This window comes from Puma concolor, chromosome B4 (assembly GCF_028749965.1).
Source record: "Puma concolor isolate L17-30 chromosome B4, mPumCon1.1.hap2, whole genome shotgun sequence".
In the NCBI taxonomy this organism is placed as follows: Eukaryota; Metazoa; Chordata; class Mammalia; order Carnivora; family Felidae; genus Puma; species Puma concolor.
In genome coordinates, this window is record NC_141673.1 from 20,523,208 (window position 1) to 20,542,701 (window position 19,494).

The following is a 19,494-nucleotide window of genomic DNA, read 5'->3' on the forward strand; positions in this document are numbered from 1 at the left end:
TCAATAGTAATCTATTAGTAGTTAAGTTTGGGGGGGAGTCAAAGTTATATGTGGATTTTTCACTATGTGTGTGTAGGGGGGTCTGCACCACAACCTCCTCCAAATGTCTTTGAAAACATAGAAAAAGATGAAATTTGAAACATTAAAAATAGGCCTGAGTCAATATACTTGAGAGGATTTTCTAATAATCCTTTCCTTCGTCTATTCATATAGTCAACAATTTTCTAGATGACTATTATGTACCAGACTGTTCTACACCCAGGGAATATAGTGATGAACAAAACAGATAAAGTCCCTGCCTTCATGGAGCGTCTATTCCAGTGCGAGAAGACAAAGTAAAGACAGAACAATTTCAGAGTGCACAAAGTATTTGGAGAATAACTAAGCAAGGTGAAGGAGTAGAAGGTGATAGATACACTTTTCAGATGGAGTGGTCAAGGAAGGCTTCTTGGAGGAGGTGACATTTGAACAGATGCCTGAATGAAGTGAGGGTGGGAGTCATGATAATATCTGAAGGAAGAACATTAAAGGCAGAGGATGAAACACATGCAAAGGTCCTGAGATAGAAACAGGCTTGGCATGTTCCAGGAACAGTGAAAAGATAGTAGACCAAGTAGAGGGGAAAAAAAGTGATAGGAAAAGATGCCTGAGAGCTAGTCAAGGGCTAGATAGTGTAGGCTGAGTTGCTAGGAGGTCACATTTAACTGGATTAAAAACATACTTTGTGATCCACTTGAAAAGGAAATGCCTAAAAAGTAGATGGGAAGACTTCTTGTCTCTCCACTACTACCAGAGCACCTCTTTATGTAAGCAGAGCCCATCACCTCTAGAGACCATGTCATCTCAGTCCTCTGGCAGGACACTAACTGGGGTGAGGTACACTGGTGGTGCTCAGTGAGTCTTGATAGGAGCTGTCCTTGCAAGTAAAGCACCGTAGTTCTGGACGGAGATGGAAGAGCCCTAGATACAGTGGATGCTGTAAATTTCACACAGTTGGGACATAAGTCCAAGCCACATATTTGTGTAAGTGATTGAATTACTTGGATTTAGCTTCCATTTCCTTCTTTATTTCCCTTTAAAAATATTATACAAACAATGCCAGTTCACAAAAAATAAAACCTGGTATAGTTTTCTTTACATTCTGGGCTGGGCTAAATGCATTTTGTGGATTGCTTATGAAGGATCACCTGGTAAATTATAAAGATGTATGACAATGAACAAGGTTGGCCTGAAATAGACCTATGCCAGGGCACACTTGACTGGAGGGTCTATTTCAGAGGAAAAACCTGGGAGTCATGTTGCTTTACAAGCATGAGTCATGTATTATTAGTAATATTTCAAGGGAAGCCACTTAAAATATATCCTGAGTACTGATACTGGAAATGACCTTGTTTTCCATATGCTTTCAGGTGTCTTCACCTAAGTGTACATATTTATGCCTATATTTAACACCTATCTACATTTGGGTTCTACAATGCATAGCATTGCAATTAAAAGAACGAATTCTGATATGAGACCTTGAATAAAAATCTTAGTCCCCACCACTTCCTGGCAAGTGTTTTGTTTTTTTTTTAACGTTTATTTATTTTTGAGACAGAGAGAGACAGAGCATGAACGGGGGAGGAGCAGAGAGAGAGGGAGACACAGAATGGGAACCAGGCTCCAGGCTCTGGGCCATCAGCCCAGAGCCCGACGCGGGGCTCGAACTCATGGACCGTGAGATCGTGACCTGAGCTGAAGTCGGACGCTTAACCGACTGAGCCACCCAGGCGCCCCCCTGGCAAGTGTTTTAATCTTCCTAAGCCAGTTTCCTCCTTTAAGAAATGGAGATGATTCCTACCTCAAGAGTAATTGTAAGAATTACATTAGTTAATGTATAAAGTACCAAGCATGTTATATGTCACAAGGTTTAAGTCTTCCTTAAACCATTAATACAACAGAAACTATCATATTTAGGAGAGATTGTAGGGATCAGAGATGTTTATTGAATGAAAAGGCACCCGAAACCAATAATATTGCACTGTATGTTAACTAAAATTTAAATGATATTTTCTTTAAAGGAGAAAAAAAAAGGAACCAATAGCACAGATTTCTTCCTCTCCTTTGTAATTGCTTACCTGCCTAAGGACTGGAACCTCAGCTCACTGCACACTGTCACCTGAAACGCCCATCAAGTTATCAAAGAAGGCAATGTAAAAACCCCAGGTGTATCTTCTTGTAAGGACCCGGACTGTTGAACCGGAAAGCGAAAAGTACAAGTGTTACAACTGACCTTCGACCCGCGCTCCCCCATCGGTCGCCTGTTTATTTAAATGGTGCGTCCCCTCGGGTGCCACCTGGTAACATTTAGGCCCAGCGCTCCCGGCGGATTCGCGGGACGCGGCTGGAGGCGCCAGTTCTCCCAGGTGTCCGCGGCGCTCGGCGACCCCGGCCACCCCGAGCCCGGCACCCCGGTGAGGGCTTGGCGTGGCTAGACGAGCTCGGCCGGCTGCGGTGGGTGCAGAGGCCTCCGCGCCTAGCCACGTCCCCCCCTTCGCGGGGCGCTCGGAGCCGGCGGGGACCGATACCTGGAGGACGCCTCCAATCCCCGCGGGCGCCACGCCTGCCGCGCCGGCGGCGCGGGGAATAAGAAGTGAGCGCCCGGCCGCAGAGGTAAAGCTCGGGCTCGGGCTGTGCGCCGCGGGGCCACGGTTGGAACGCAGGACCCGGGAGACCGAGCGACCATGGACGCGCCGCGGGGCATCGGCACCTTCGTGGTGTGGGACTACGTGGTGTTCGCCGCGATGCTGCTCATCTCCGCCGCCATCGGCATCTACTACGCCTTCGCGGGGGGCGGCCAGCAGACCTCCAAGGACTTCTTGATGGGCGGCCGCAGCATGACAGCCGTGCCCGTGGCGCTGTCCCTCACCGCCAGCTTCATGTCGGCAGTCACCGTCCTGGGCACCCCCTCGGAGGTCTACCGTTTTGGGGCCATATTCAGCATCTTTGCCATCACTTACTTCTTTGTGGTGGCCATCAGCGCGGAGGTCTTCCTCCCGGTGTTCTACAAACTGGGAATTACCAGCACCTACGAGGTAAAGGGTGAGGGTGGGTTAGGGGGGGAGCGGAGGGGGCAGGACTTTTCAGGCTCTTGGAGAGATTTTTCCTGGGGGCAGACTCACCACCACATCGAAATATCTCCCTGTCCAGGTCCATTACCTCCCCTGCCCTCCCCTTTTGGGGAGAGGTGTCCTGTGAAGGCCACAAAAATCTTGGAATTTGCTCTCAGGAGCTCACTGACAAAGAGAGGCTTCCAAAGTAATCGGAGTGATTTGGATTAGTGCTCACTAAGGCGCTTTCTGCTTTAACATCTTTGATTCTGAGTCAAGGGGAAAGATTTAAAAACTTTTTATCTGGGGGAGGGTAAATTGTTCAAATCTCAGCCTCTCCTCCTTGAAAGGAATCCCCTTGTTCCAGGTCCATAGGCACCACTCACTTTCCCAGGATCGTCTGGGAAGAATTTGCACACTCTCCCCTCCTTGCCCCTCCACACACACACACACACACACACACACACACACACACACACACACACCCTCTAGAGGCACATGCCCAAGTGGGTAAGGTGCTGTAACTCCTGTCCCAGTACCTACATTTGAGATCAGAGTCTACCCCTTACTAGCTGGGTAACCTTGAATGATTTATTTAACCTTTTGTGCCCATTTCTTTCATCTCAAAATGAAAATAATAATACCAACTACCTCATCTAGTTGTTGGGAGGATTAAATGAGATGATGCAAGGGTAACATTCAGAATAGTGTCAGGGGCTGGGTGAGTGCTGGAAAAACGTGGGCCATAAATATTTGTGGTGACAGTAGCAGACATGGTTATCTTGGGATAGCTGGGAAGATTTGGCTGAAAGGTTCTTAAACAGTTCTGCCTTTTCTCTCAGTGGAAAAATGATTAAGGAAGGCACTTGTTGGGATGAGCATTGGGTATTATATGTAAGTGATGAATCACTGGGTTCTACTCCTGAAACCAATACTACACTGTATGTTAACTAACTCCAATTTAAATCAATAAATAAAACCATCTTTCCTGCTGCACAGCTCCATTGGTTATAGGTTTTCTCCAGTTGTCTGCAGGAAAGGGCTTTGGAGAGGGAGGGAATGTTTGGTTTAATTTAAAGAACTGTTGAATGTGAGCCGGGTGGGGGTGCAGTTCAGCACCCTTAGTGGTCTCTTTATCCAGGCACTAACCCATGAGGCACATGGGCAAACCTGCAGAAGTTTCCTCTCGCACAGGTCATTATCCAGAGGGCTCTGACACTCATTCTTAGCCTTAAGTTCAGGTACTTTTTGCTCCAGTCCAGAGCCACTGGAAGGTGGTTTCCTAGTGAGGCTGGTTCAACTGGTGCTGGCTGCAGGGCCTCAATGGCACAACAAATGTTAGTGACAAACTGCCTGGGCTGTGGTGATGCCATCCAGGGCGAGGCACCCCTGGGGCAGCAATGCCTTCCACTCACTCTGGTCATTGTGTTTGGGAGAGTTCGGTCATCATCCCAGAAGGGAGCAGAATGGAATTTCTCTGTTTTGCTCAAAATTAACAAACTGGCTGCCTCAGGCCAATCTTAATTTTCTGTCTTTTTTTTTTTTTTTTGACCCTTAAAGTGTTTTGAAGGAAAATTAATTTAGCATTTATGATGTTGAGAAGTCAAATACAATTCCAGATTCTAGCTTCTTTTGAAAATTTAGAAGCCTGGTGACCCTGGGCTCACATTCCCTGGGGTGAATTCCATGATCAATTCCCAGTTTTACAGCCATTGTTCTCACTTCCTGTTAATTCTCGTAGCTGCATGGTTACTTTCTCATGATAGAGAAATCTTTATCTGCATTTTTGTCTTTCTCAAAAATGCAAAAGGGAACATGGACAGGGTGAAGGGAGTACTTGGTTTTGAGAGAGATGTGAGAGGACATATTTCTTAGTGGATGTGAGGAATAGTCCAACATTTTAATATATGAACACCTGGCCAATCCACTTGTGTATATTACTTTATGAGTCCTTAGGCAGTTTGAGTCTGTGAGCTCTGATCTATAGTCAACCAACTCCAAAACTCAGAAAGGGTTTGAAGAACCTGGCAAGAGGACTTCAGTCCCCAGAGATGAATGCTCCTCTCATAAGCACTGACCCATGCCTCCTCGGGACAGCAGCATTAATTCAACCAGAAAGAGATTACCCATACGTTTCCAGCGGTGGAGGCTGTTAGCAGAGTTCCAGCTAAAAATGGCAAGAAGTTAATGTTTACTGAATGCTTAATACATGTGTGGCACTGGGCTGCATGGTTTACACACATACATTATCTGACTCAATACTAAAACAATCCTTATAAGGGAAGTGCTAAGAGAGCCCCATTTTGCAGACAGAGAGACTCAGAGTAAGTTAAGCTACATAAGAGTGTGAAGCAAAGTAGACACATGCCTAGAGGCTGTGCAGTGGTGCATACTGGCTGCTTCTGAAGCCTCTGGTGAGTCTGTTATAACCCTTAAGCAGGGCTTACAAGAGTACAGAGAGAACAAGGGAAGTAGAACAGAACACACAGAGTTGTGGGCACGCTGGCAGCTTGCATGACTGGTGGGTGCCCAGCAGCTGGGGTCAGGGAAGTTAAGATAACATGCTTTGTCCCTGATGATTGGCCATAGCAAACACTCTCCTATAACTTTTTTCTATTTGTTTATATATGCCTCAGAGGGCACCACCTACACAGAAGAAGAAGTCCAGCGCTGGGTGATATACCCTGGTATTCTTGCTCAAATATGAAATCTCTTCCTACTTATATTTCTTTAGCTAGAATTGGCTATTCAGAAGCATATCTGTTATCTATTTATCACTGCTTTTAAAGTATAGGCCTGATAGGTGTTAGCCACTTCCAGACCCACAGATAAGAATGTAATGCAGGAATACAATTTCGTTCACCACTTCTTCAGGATCTTTCTGGATCCACAAAATCTGTGTGTTGGAACTGAGTTGTCTAGGTATATATATATAACCTATAATCCCTAAATATATATGTATTTTTGTGAATTATATGTATTTATATATATTATTCATATGTATTTATTTTGAATACATATGTATGTTTATAATTATGCGTTATATTTATCTGTGGATTTGGATGCCAATTTTTTTTTTTAATTTTTTTTTTTTCAACGTTTATTTATTTTTGGGACAGAGAGAGACAGAGCATGAACGGGGGAGGGGCAGAGAGACAGGGAGACACAGAATCGGAAACAGGCTCCAGGCTCTGAGCCATCAGCCCAGAGCCTGACGTGGGGCTCGAACTCACGGACCGCGAGATCGTGACCTGGCTGAAGTCAGACGCTTAACAGACTGCGCCACCTAGGCGCCCCAAAGGATGCCAATTTTTAATGTCTTACTTTTGAATAACAAGTTACAATATTTCCCCATCCATTTATATCACTTGATAGTCTCCAAAGCCCTGCAAAGTAAGAGGGGAAAGAATTAGTACTGTGATCCTCATTTTCAAGAGGAGGAGCCTAAGATTTCCAGTGACTTCCCCGAGCTTGTGGAGTCATGATTGGGACTGGGTCAAGGGCTGGAACTCCTCCCCAAAACTATGCTGTGCTGTGTGTTTTTTACCTGTTAGTTGTTTTTTGAAGGTCCTACCATGCGTCAGTGCCACCCGCTCACTCTGAGTCTTAGAGACATGGTCAGTTTGCCTATTTATTTGGAATAATGTAGTGGTTCCCTGCCAAGATTTCGGCATCAAATGGTCCTAGACGTGCATTGTGGCTGTGAGAATTGTTAGGTTGCAACTTTGGTGTTCTCTCTGAACCCCAGTGCCCTCTGCTCTGATGGGTAGTACTGGCCTCTGGGAATTGTTGGAAGGACAGTGTATATAGCAAGTACTCTACAACTGTCACCTGTGATTATGGAGCAAAAATATCTGGTGTCCTTGCCTCTGATTATTACTTAATGTCAATTTTTCCTTCCTCTTTATTTTCCCCTGCTCTATGAAAAGACTTGTTTTCAGCTTTAAAATTCTCTTTACATGAGTAATATTCAAGTTAGAGAATGAGAACTAGCTTTCTTCCAGCTCTAAAATTCTATGACTCTAACTCTATAATATATTATGACATATACTATAGGAGATAAGCAGATTATATTTTAAGATGTCAAGGAAAGTAGGAAGAATTGGCAGTTGTTCATTGGCCCCGAATGGAAACTGACATAGACTGATTTAAATAAAAAATAATTTATTTGGGAGGATACAGGGGTAGCCCATCCGAGAGTGAAAAGATGAGCAAAGAGGCTGTGAAAAGGATGGAAGCCAGGATGGCCTCTTCAGGCCACTGTCAGGATCAGTCCTCTTTTGCTCCAGCCATTTTCTGTCTTTATATTATGCCTCTAAGATTTAAGTATCCATTGGAGAGAGAAGCTGATTGCCTGAACTTGGGTCATATGACCATCCCTCGGTCAGAAGAGGCAGGGCACCTTGATAGACAGTTCCATCACAATTTCCTGCAGTGGGAAAGGTTGATTCCCAAATGGATCAGGGAAATATCTAAAGTACATACCAAGACAAAGGGGAGAATGGCACTTTGCTCATTCTATAAATGCAGAATATAATCCACTTATATATATTCTTGAAAAGTCAAAACTAGGGATGGAGAACAGATCAGTGATTGCCAAGGTTTAGGGGTAGGGGAAGAGTTTGACTACAAAGGAACAACATAACAGAGTTTTCTGGTGGTGATGGAATTGTCCTGTATGTATTAGAACCTAATGGACTGCACTTTAAAACAAGAGTTAATTTTGCCGTATATAAATAAAAAGAGTAGTAAAGTAGGAATACAGAACACAAATCTTATGAGGTTGCTTTAAATTTCTAACCCCTTTACTTCTTGAGCAGCTGATGTTTCACAACAGTATAAAGTTTTCGCGTATTAACCATTTTTCACTTTTTTGGAAACAGTATTTAGAGCTTCGATTTAACAAATGTGTTCGTCTCTGTGGAACAGTCCTCTTCATTGTTCTAACGGTAAGTTACTCTCCATTAGTTTGTTTTACCTTTTGTCATCTGAAATGTTTGAACTAAGGCATCTGGGCCAAGCTTATTTGGTAAATGAATGAAACATAAGAAAGAGATGTTGAAAATAGGAGACAAAAAAGCAAAAACACTTGCTGTTATACAGCATCAACTCTTAAGATCATTAAACCGTGTTTCAGCAAATGCCCCACTTCTTGGAAAACAGAATGTTTCAAGTGAATGCTAAGTATTACATTAATCAACTAACAGTCATGTTGCTTCAGGAGCACATGCTTTTTCCTCTCCCATCTCTGCTTCTGCCCACCAAAGTGACTGAGATGTCATCATTACTGAAATGACAAAGATATTTGAAGGAGCTGTAGGAGCTGATGGTAGGAATTGTAACAAAGGGAAAACAAGTAGTATGTTTCATAGTGTTTTGCAGCTTGTTGAGTACAGGTTTGTAAAAATTAACTGACATAGGAAGACACGAGGAAATAATTTCATTTGCTTGAAAGCATGCTTACAAAAATGAATCAGTGCTCTCTTTTAAAAAGCAGAAACTTATGCCCCAATTGAAGTGGTCATCGAGTATAAAACAACAGAACTATGCACTCTGGAGTTTTTAAAGCCAAGTACAAGTCAGGTAATATAAGTAAATGCAAATATAGATTTACTGATTGCCACAAATGGAAAGCAAAGATTTGCCAAGCAGTGAATGACAGAGAACACTTCCCAGTCTTCATCCAGATTGCTGGAGGCTTGTCATGATTATTGTCACATCATTTATATCGATCTTCCTCTTGACAGGTAAATGCTTTTTAGAGGGATGGGTTTGTTAATGGAGATCTAGGAAGGAGTTTTCATTCTCATCCCTATTGGTAATTCAATTCTCCAATCACAAGCAACCCTAAGCATTTGCTATAGCATAACAGAGTGCCTTTGTAAATTATTTAACTTGACTCCATTTTTTATCTCTGTAAATTGCATAACTTAGATTGGTCCTTAACACTTCCAGTGTAAAAGGAAGGAGCTCTTTGGGGTCTGGTAGAGATTCCGACAAAGAATTGAGGCCAGTATCTTGCATTTACCAACTGTTTAGTTCCTCTTTGGATCATTTTTAGAAATGCCTACAGAGATGAAAAGTGGGGAACAAGTGTCAAGAAGGTGGCCTGTGGTCATGTTTTCAAATTTTCAAGTTGGTCCGGATAATGACTGTGGAAAGTTCATTACTACAAAAAGAAGAAAGCTTTACCATCTCCCACTTGAAGGACTTACTTCCATTGACCTATCCATGTAGTATAATCAAACATTCAAATACTACATAATATGGCTTTTTTCATCATTTGTCTTTATAGAGTAAACATGGAATCACAGAGAATCATAGAACCATATGTTTTTATAAAATAAATCACATAGGATATATATGAATATACAGGATACGATATACAGTATTTGAAAAATCTAATGCAGTGAAAATAATATCCTGAGAAAAAAAGACCACATTTATCATACTACTGTGCCCCAGATTCATAAATATTTGTTAGATATATGAATGAAAAATAATATAGAATATCAATAAGATGGAATATAGTTTTTGTTGGCTTTCAGGGTTTTTTTAAGTTCAAATTTATAGTTTTGTTTAATTAATTAGCATGCAAACTTTTTGAAACCAGTTTCCAAAATTATTACTGTTTTTCCCAATTAAGTATGCAGTGATTAACAATAGTTTGAAGGCATATGAATGAGGAACCATCTTTTTTTTTATTTTAGGTTTGTATTTTTTCTTTCCTTTTAATTGTTTAGATCGAGGAAAATTGATTTCAAGCTTCAGTTGATGGATCAATGACTATCTGCACTGAGCACCATGTGAAAAGTCCATATTTTTACTTTATTTTTTTATTTTTGAGAAGTCCGTATTTTTAACAAAATTGGCCATAAAAGATTTCTGTAATCTATGACCACATCACAAACGGTAAAGAAGAATCAGCTTCACTTAAATAACATTTTCAAGTTACAGATTTTATCATGTATACTGAAACTACTGTTTTAATTCATAATTGAGTTTATAAAAAATTAATATTTTATTTTATAATTCATACAGTATATTTGGTTTTCTTTTTCCCCTAGATTCTCTATACTGGAATTGTTATTTATGCCCCTGCCCTGGCTTTGAATCAAGGTACATTTTAGAGTTAACAATTATGTCACCACATTTGGGGGTTCATTTTTAAATAGACTTTATTCTCTCCTTGGGGAGGGGGGAAGATGGAGGAATGCCTCCAGTAACCTGCATCAACTTGAGGGGAGCAAGATGGCTTTAAGTGTTTACTCTAGCAGCTTCTTTGAGTTCCTGGGTCAATAGCTCCAAAAGATCTATGATTAATAGGAGGGCAGACCTCACTGAGGAGTGAATCTTGGATGTACCAACCAGCCATGCTCCATTCCTTCAGAATGAACGCCCCCTGTAGTCTAAGTCATGAATGGCTGCACTTTCTTCCTTGGTAGCTGTAACCAGGAGCCCATAGTCGAGAGGCTTCTGTGTTACTCAGCTCAGTTCCATCATGAAATCTGGCAGGGAGAGAAACTTTTCTTCTTCCCATTTCTAACATGGTCCAAAATTCAAGAGAGGGAGATTTGTGTGACTTGAAATATCAAATCTTTCCTAGTGACACAATGAAAGATGGCTATAGTATCCTTTTAAACAAATGTATGAAGATGGTGCTGATCAACAAACTACCCTTTGGATTTGGGCAGATAAAAGCCATGGAACTGGAATAGTTTACTGAACCAAAGATGCCTGTTAGTTAGTCTTATCTGCAAAAGGCTTTCGGGGAACCCCATATCCTTTGAATTCTTATCAATCAGATGTGAATTTATCTCTAAAACTGCCTTGTAAAATGGACAAGTGGACTTTGATGGGAAAAATGTGATTTGGTTCCTGTGAGTTAATATAAAATGGAAGAACCCTGCTAAATCCACACTCTCATTTCTTGATTTCATGATAGACAGATAGTAATTATAACCTAAGTTTATAAAGTATAACTATATCATTACAAAGAAGAATTCCATGATATAATGTGCTCTTGAATTCTGAATGACAGGCATGTTCCATGTCAATATTACCAACATCATGAGTGGGTCAATTTCATGTATAAAGAGCTGACTATAAGCTTCATAAGTTACCTATTGGCCTTAAGTGTAACTAAGGATGTTGGCTTTAGGGTTTTAAAGTACAGTTATGGCAGTAAAAGAGTACTGCTTTCCATCTGTGAAGAAATTGAGGACTCAGATCTTATCAGGTTATTGTGCCATTCACTAGGGATTAGGACCCGAGACTGCATTTTGACCGCTTGAATATCAATTGTGTATTTTACTGTGACCAAAGCAGTATATACCAGCATAAATATAGTACTGGATGTGCAACAGATGCTCCAGAGAAACTTGTTTAACTGAAATGGATCTTAACATTCTTTGGGTCTGATCATTTTCTTTTTAATTTTTTAAAAATTATAGAAAAATTCAAACATATACTAGAAAAAAGAGAGTAGCATAGTAAACTCTAGTGTATCCTTAACTCCACTAAAAATGATCAACTTTTGGTTTAATTCACTCTGTTTCACTCACTAGATTATTTTCCTGTAAATCTGAGATATTTTATCATTTCATCTGAATTCAGGGTCTTTTAAAAATAAGGATATGCTTTTTTTTTTCTCCACTGAGGTAAAATTGACATATAACATTGTATTATACTATAATGATTCAATATTAGTATGTATTGCAAAATGACCACCACAATGTCTAGTTGACATCTGTCTCCATACATAGTTAAAAAATTTCTTTTTCTTGTGATGAGAGCAAATTGGTATTTATTCTCTTAGCAACTTTCAAATATGCATTATAGGATTATTAACTATAGTCAGCATGGTGTACATTACACCTCCAGGACTTATGTATTTTATAACTGGAAGTTTGTACCAGCATGTGTTTTGCAAATACAACTATACCATTTTCATATCTAAAATATTAAAATCATTTTTTGATATCATCAATATGAAGTCAGTGTTCAGATATCCCTGATTTTCCCCCCTTTTTATTGTATTTCATCATATGCATCTCCAAAATCTGTTTATCCATTCTCTTATTGATGGGTATTGGATTGTTTCCAGTTTTAGGCTACTCTGAATTAGAGCTACTAAGATCACTCTTGTTCAGGTTTTGTTTTGTCTTGCTTTGTATTTGTTACAACCTCAAAGCAGAATGTGACTTGAGCACTACTTTTTCACTCACAAAACTTGCTGAGTTACTTTTTGAACAGCTTTATAACATACCTACATAGGCTTGTAATTTTGCTACCTCAAACAATGTTTTTCTTTGGAAAACAAAGAAAATAGATAGATAGTGACTCTCATCAAGTCAGTTCAGTTTAACATACTAGTTTTTAGAGGCCTGTCACATGTAGTAGACAACCACAGGGGATAGAAGATTTAAAAAGTAGATCCTAGCAGGTGAAAGGTATTTGAACCAATATTTTTCTTTTAAACATCAAGGGATAGCTCAGAACACTTCAGTTACAAAAAGTTTGGTCTTACTAAGGAATCTGCTAGGTAGCCAAACACTTCAGACCATGCAGTTAACGCTAGGTTACTTACATCTTGCAACAAATGCTACCTTGTCCTGTTAAAATAAGCCAACATGGAACTAGATAGAAAAGGAAAACTAGCTGGGTTTTAGTTCCTACTTATCACAGCATCACCCTCAGAAAGTGGTTCTTGTCCTGCCATACAGATTTTTAAAATGTTAACAAAAATGAAGAAAAACATCCTTGAATGTATTATCAGGGGGAATGAAGATAAAGTATTGAATACCTGTACAAGTAATTCTTGGGGCAGCGCTTACTCCAGTTCTTCCATGGGTGACGTGTCACCATCCCCCAGGAGAAGCAGCATCTCTTTGGTTACAGCAGCATTGCCATCATCAGCAGTGGGGTCATTTTCATCAATAACCAAGACCAAGTTTGATCGTCTTGTAGAACCTGTTAGCATGTGTCTGGGGATTCTCTTTTGACACACATTTTTATTTCTAGTGGGTGAACACCTGGAAGCAGTATAGTTAAACATACACCTATTATGACCTAGCTCAGGGCAGGTTCATGTACAAAATTTAAGAGAAACTGGCAAATAGTTTTTCAAAATGATTGTACCATTTTACATGCCCACTCCACAATGAATGCATGTCTGAGTTACTCCAGTTGTGCTCCTGCCTTGGCTTTGAATCAAGGTACATCTTAAAGTTACCACATTTGAGGCTAATTTATTATATAGGAAAACATTGACTTTTGTATATTAACCTTGTGTCCTGCAAACTTGCTATAATCACTAGTTCCAGGAGGTTTTTTTTTTAATATCAATGATCATGTCATCTATGAACAAAGAGAGTTTTATTTCTTCTTTCCCAATCTATATACCATTTATTTCCTTTCTTGTACAATGTTGAGAAGAAATAGTGAGAGAGGGCATCCTTGTCTTGCACCTGATGTTAGTGGGAAAGCTTTGAGTCTGTCACCATTAAATAGGGTGTTAGCTGTAGGTTTTTTGTAGACAGCCTTTATCAAGTTGAGAAAGTTCCCTTCTATTCTTAGTTTATTGAGAGTTTTTATCATGAATGGATATTGGATTTTGTCAAATGCTTTTTCTGCATCTTTTGATATGACCATGTGATATTCTTTTTCAGTCTGTTAATTTGATAGATTCCATTAATTGATTTGAAAATATCAAACGAGCCTTGCATACCGGGGATAAATCCCTCTTGGTCATGGTGTTTAATTCTTTTTATACTTTTTTTGGATTCAATTTGCTGATCCTCAATTTGTTGAAGACTTTTGCATTGGTGTTCCTGGGAAATATTGGTTTGTAGTTTCTTTGTAATGTCTTACCTGGTTTTGGTATTAGGGAAATCCTGGCGTCATAGAGTGAGTTAGGAAGTATTCCCTCTGCTTCTATTCTCTGAAAGAGGTTGTAGACAATTGGTATAATTTCTTCCTTAAATTGTTAGAAGTTACCAGTCAGCCTGCCTCGCTTAGAGCTTTCTGTTTTGGAAGGTCTTTAATTACTGATTCAATTTCTTTAATAGATATAGACCCATTTAGATAATTTATTTCTTGTTGTATGACTTTTGGCCCATTGTGTCTTTCAAGGAGTGGGTCTATTTTATCTAGATTATCACATTTGTGGGTAGAGTTGTGATCCTTCCATTTAAAAAGAATACAGTATGCCTCTCCACTTCTTAGGTAAATGGTGGCAAATTATACAACTTTTCTCCTTCTTGGTTCCATCTTAGTAACATGCACAACTCATTTCGAGGAGTGGTAGAATAGTGTGTTTACTGAACCATGATGACCAATACTCTATGACCCCATTCAGTCTAGTTAATTTCCTCACAATATCAAGTTGTTTCTTAGCTTCATTACAATAGAAATGCTTTCTCATGTATTTTATTTAGCCAATGTTAGATCTAGGGATGCTGTCTGAGGGTAGAAACTAGGTCCATTTAACTCATCAAGTAAAATTTTAAACTCCACTTGTTTGGGGACATTTTATGAGATTTGGACCTAGTTTTAGGCAAGAGTAGAGAGGTAGGGAGAAGATAGGTGCTCTACAAATGATATAGATTCCTAATGATGATTTTTTTGAGAAGTATTTTTATTATACATGTTTCACAGTTACTCATGCATTTTCTTTTTTCCTTTCACAGTCACAGGATTTGATCTGTGGGGTGCAGTAGTGGCGACAGGTGTGGTCTGCACATTCTACTGCACACTGGTATGTCAAGGACATTATTTCTCTTTTCACTTTATCCGCTTGCTTTGCAAAATGGAAAATTCCAGTAGTTGTGTTCTGCAAACTGCATTGTTCATGTGTAATATCCTACTCTTATCTCCCACAAGTGTAACTTTTTGTAAGAAATATTCAATCTGGGGAAAAATTTGATTCTTTATAGAACATTGATCATAACTGAAACTTCTTTCTTTTATCTGAACCATTGTAGTGGTCCTGAATTTTGTCTTCTGATTCATCTTTACTGTTGCTAAATTATTATAGTTGTGTTCATATTATTCCTAGGCTCCAAAACCTGAGGTAGTTTCTCATTGCCTATAGGTAGGAGTTACAGTAAAAATATATAACATCCATATAGTATGGACACTGGTATTATTATGGATGCTAGTTCTTTTTTTTTTTTTTTTTTTAATTTTTTTTTTTCAACGTTTATTTTATTTTTGGGACAGAGAGAGACAGAGCATGAACGGGGGAGGGGCAGAGAGAGAGGGAGACACAGAATCGGAAACAGGCTCCAGGCTCTGAGCCATCAGCCCAGAGCCTGATGCGGGGCCCGAACTCATGGACCGCGAGATCGTGACCTGGCTGAAGTTGGACGCTTAACCGACTGCGCCACCCAGGCACCCCTGGATGCTAGTTCTTAGCAGTGGTGCAACTCTCATGGCATCCCTGACATACTAGGTCTTAAGACTTTAGTTGCTGGATCTTCTACAAGTTGGGGATCTCCGGGAAGGGATGTTTCAGCCAAGGACATAGGAACTGGAGAGAGACTCTTGGCAAGTTTTTGGTAGTGGCTAGTACAAAATGATTTTAGTACTTCAACAACTGGTATGACCTTCTATATGCACACTTGATTGGATATCAGCCCTGCCTATGGGATAAAGTCCATGAAAATGCCTCTTGCAATTTGACTCTGAATTTTCTTCCCAACAATCTACCTATACCATTCCACTTTGCTTCAAAATGTATACCTGGCTACACTCAACATGCTATGTACTTTGACTTTTTATGCTTTTACCCATGCTGTTTTCTCTTCTGGGATGACCTTTCATCTTTGCCTCTGCTTCTGTCTGAAGGCTTGGCTCAAATCTCACCTTCTCTTGAAGGTTCTCCCAAGCTTACAATCTACGTTGAATGTACCTCTTGGCCCAGATCCATGTTTTCATTATTTTTATCCAACATAGCATATAAGCATGTAGATTATTAATAATGTCTGATAAAAGCATTAATCCTAATATACTTTTCTCCTCAAAGGGTGGTCTTAAAGCAGTTGTCTGGACAGATGTTTTTCAAGTTGGGATCATGGTAGCTGGATTTGCATCTGTGATTATACAGGCTGTAGTGATTCAAGGTGGGATCAGCACTATTCTAAATGATGCCTATAATGGTGGAAGATTGAACTTCTGGAAGTGAGTTGCTATTTACCTCCTGAACAATAGAATTCTCCTTTTTTTTTCTATAAAAATAATCTTTTTATTGAAACAGTAAGTTTATATTAGACCTCTAACAAATAGACCTCTAAGAACATAGTACAAAAAATTGAAGCTGACAAGTTAATGTGTGAGGGGTTTCCACCAAGTCTTTAAGGGGTTGAAACAGTCAGTTGGTTAGTTACATGGTACTTAGAATGGTCCTTCTTCCTGAGAAAGGACTGATAGCAAAAGAGTAATTTTCTTCCAGATATTTAAATCTGGAATTGGTTAAAGGGTAGGGTAGGGTAATTAGAGAAGAGATAGTTGGGAAATAAGAAAAGGAAACCTTTCTTAAGATAAAAACACCAGAAGACCATGCTGCCATTTTCATAGTTTTTTGTTTCAAGCAGCCTAGAGAATTTTTCTATTGATATTGCCCCAACAATATATAGTATATTATTATTATATTTCATAATTGTATATATGTATTAAATGTTATATAAAATTATATGTTATTTCTAGAAAATTTACTAGAAAATTTATGACTAATGTTTCAAGTGTCAGTAGGTTGTGTAATATAGCATATCTTAAGCGGTTATTCATGTTTCCTGGAGAAAGACCAGTGGGAAAACTAGACATTTCATCGCAAATATATCACACAACTTAAAACAATATTTAAAATACCTTCCATTGTGGTTCAGTAGTGTCATTCTTGTTATCATGTTCAATGTGGAAAGGGGCTTATTTTGACTTGGACCAGCATATTTCCTCTTTAAGAAGCCCTACTTTGAGACACACAGCTGAAATCACCGGCAAGAAGAAAAAAAGAAAAGCATTTCTTTCTTGGTGGCTCTCTTCTAGTTTTTGAAAATGGCACTAATGTTTGAGAAGAGATTTTTCAGAAATTGGACAGGGACAGCATGTTAATTTTCAGAGATGAGTTGAATTATGACAAATCAATTTCAACTATTTTCTATTATTACTATGACTACTTCAAGATTCAGATTCCAAGGAAGAGCACCTCCAATTGTCCTAGCTTGGGCATGATTCCATACCTTAGTTGGGGCAGAGCAGGACTTTGTATTGACAACCACTTAGACTATTTTATGGGGCAATGGTTGTTTACCAAAGCGTATTTGGGTTGCCATTACTAGAGGATGGGAGAATGGATGCCAAGAAGCAGAAACAATCAGTGGCCACGCAGAAGATCTTGATTACTCCCAAATCTCTTCCTAGTAGGCTTAGATTGAGGGGAGAAGGTTTGGAACCAATAATTTTTTCTGCAAGTTAATTGTCACTGTGTATAAAGGCAACCCATATTGCTGCATTGAAGTGACACCTTTTACATTGATGAGAGATTATTGAAAGTAAAAGATTAGACATTTTCATGATGTTTACTTTGGAGGCTGCCAAGCATTAAATAATAAGAAAAGCATTATTGTGTGTCCTTGTTATTCAGATATGTTTGAGAATATGGTGGGCAAAATATCTGCTCTGGTGATGATAAGAGAAGGATTCTGTGTTGGTATTTTCTGTATGATCTGTAGTTGCCATATATATTGTATATGGCCTAAAACCACTAAATTGTCTATTCTAAATATTGTCTTACTTCCCTCAAGTAGCTCGCTGAGTCCTTTTGGCTCTTGATTTCCATTAGCTAATATAGTAGTTGCTTTCTCTGTAGGATAAAGGGTCAACACCCTTGAAACTCTTAAACTTTAATATGAAAGTTAGAGAATGGAATAGAGGCTCTTGTATTTCCATAAGAATGCCAGGATATGTATAAAATTAGAATACTTTCTTCAACTAATCTTAAATATAAGATTTGAGATGGATTTGCAGAATTTCACAATTTTTAGAAAGTTTCTTTGAAAGCCAATTTTGCAGAAATTTGTCAAGCTCATATTGTATATCATAGATGAATAGAATTATTCCTTCTAAGATAACACATTAAGAAAAGTTAAAAGGCATATCAAATGTGGAAGTTGAGCTTTCTTTGTGACAATAGTTTGGGCTTAAGTATATGTCATAAAGTGACTTTTCACTATTAGCATTTAGCTTGTGCACACAGCATTTTAAGAAAGGATGATTACACTGACACAGTAATTTTAGAATGCAAAAGCCTTTAAACTGCATTATCTAACTGAGTTCTTGATCTTGAATATAAATTAGAAGTCTGACTGTACATGTGCTAGGAGAAGAATAACGTATGCATTGTATAACAAAAAATTTTGTTAATTTTGTGTTCATTTCAGTACCATATCTATTGCTAAGGTGCACTTAGGAAATTCCCTTTCTTTATTGCTTTCTCTTTTTAGTTTTGTATTTTTCTCTAATTACAGCATGGCAGACTTGTTTAAATAACAATTTACTAAAGCTACAGGAGAAAATTTTTATAAACTCTCAGAATAATTAGAACATTCATTTTTCCTCAGTCCCACCCAGAGTTTCCAATTCTCTGAAATTATCCACTTTTATTTCACGGAACTTAAGCTAGAAATATTTCTACCTTTTTTTATTACTTAATAAATTTGTACATATTTATGTATGTATCCATATTTACATAGATATACATTGCTTGCTTCCAAAAACTATTCTAGGATAATTTTCTATAGTTTTTTTTTCCCGATAGCTCAGATTTGTTTTCTGTTTCTTTTCATTTAGTTTTAATCCTAACCCTTTGCAAAGACATACATTCTGGACAATTGTTATAGGAGGGACCTTCACATGGACCAGCATCTATGGTGTCAACCAATCCCAAGTGCAGAGATATATTGCCTGTAAAAGCAGATTCCAGGCAAAAATGTAAGTCAAACTATGGTATAGAAATCATTAATAACCATCAGTTGTCTTTATTGAAATTCTTTCATTAGTCACACTTTGCTCAGGTTTAAGTCTTATGTATCATGAAATTCCAAGAGATAAATGATACTTAGTTATAAAAGGATCAAGTAAAACAAAGTGGTACTGTATATTTTAAACCAGATAATTTGAAATATTTATATGAATTATTTACTAAAACAAATACTATCAAATAATGCATTTATTGTGTATCTATTTGTATAAGGAATTATGGAGGATAAAAAATTATAAATATATGGCTCTTATCATGAAGGAGCCTTAATATCTAGTTAGGAAGATATATGCAAAAAAGTGAAATAACACTAGAAAAGTATAACAGTTCCATGGAAGGATAAAATGCTAGAAGAAATGGTCAAGG

At 38.7% G+C, this 19,494-nt stretch overlaps 1 protein-coding gene across 1 annotated transcript in view; it reads left to right on the forward strand.

Annotated features, from left to right (window-relative positions):
* The first annotated feature begins 2,304 nt into the window (after positions 1-2,304).
* Positions 2,305-19,494, forward strand: part of SLC5A8 (solute carrier family 5 member 8) — a 58,942-nt gene continuing 41,752 nt past the window's right edge. The window contains exons 1-6 of the mRNA XM_025926742.2: positions 2,305-3,074; positions 7,973-8,038; positions 10,157-10,208; positions 14,780-14,847; positions 16,117-16,271; positions 18,939-19,079. Of these exons, the coding sequence (XP_025782527.1) occupies positions 2,724-3,074; positions 7,973-8,038; positions 10,157-10,208; positions 14,780-14,847; positions 16,117-16,271; positions 18,939-19,079 (833 nt within the window). The 5' untranslated portion in view covers positions 2,305-2,723. The remainder of the gene's footprint in view (positions 3,075-7,972; positions 8,039-10,156; positions 10,209-14,779; positions 14,848-16,116; positions 16,272-18,938; positions 19,080-19,494) is intronic.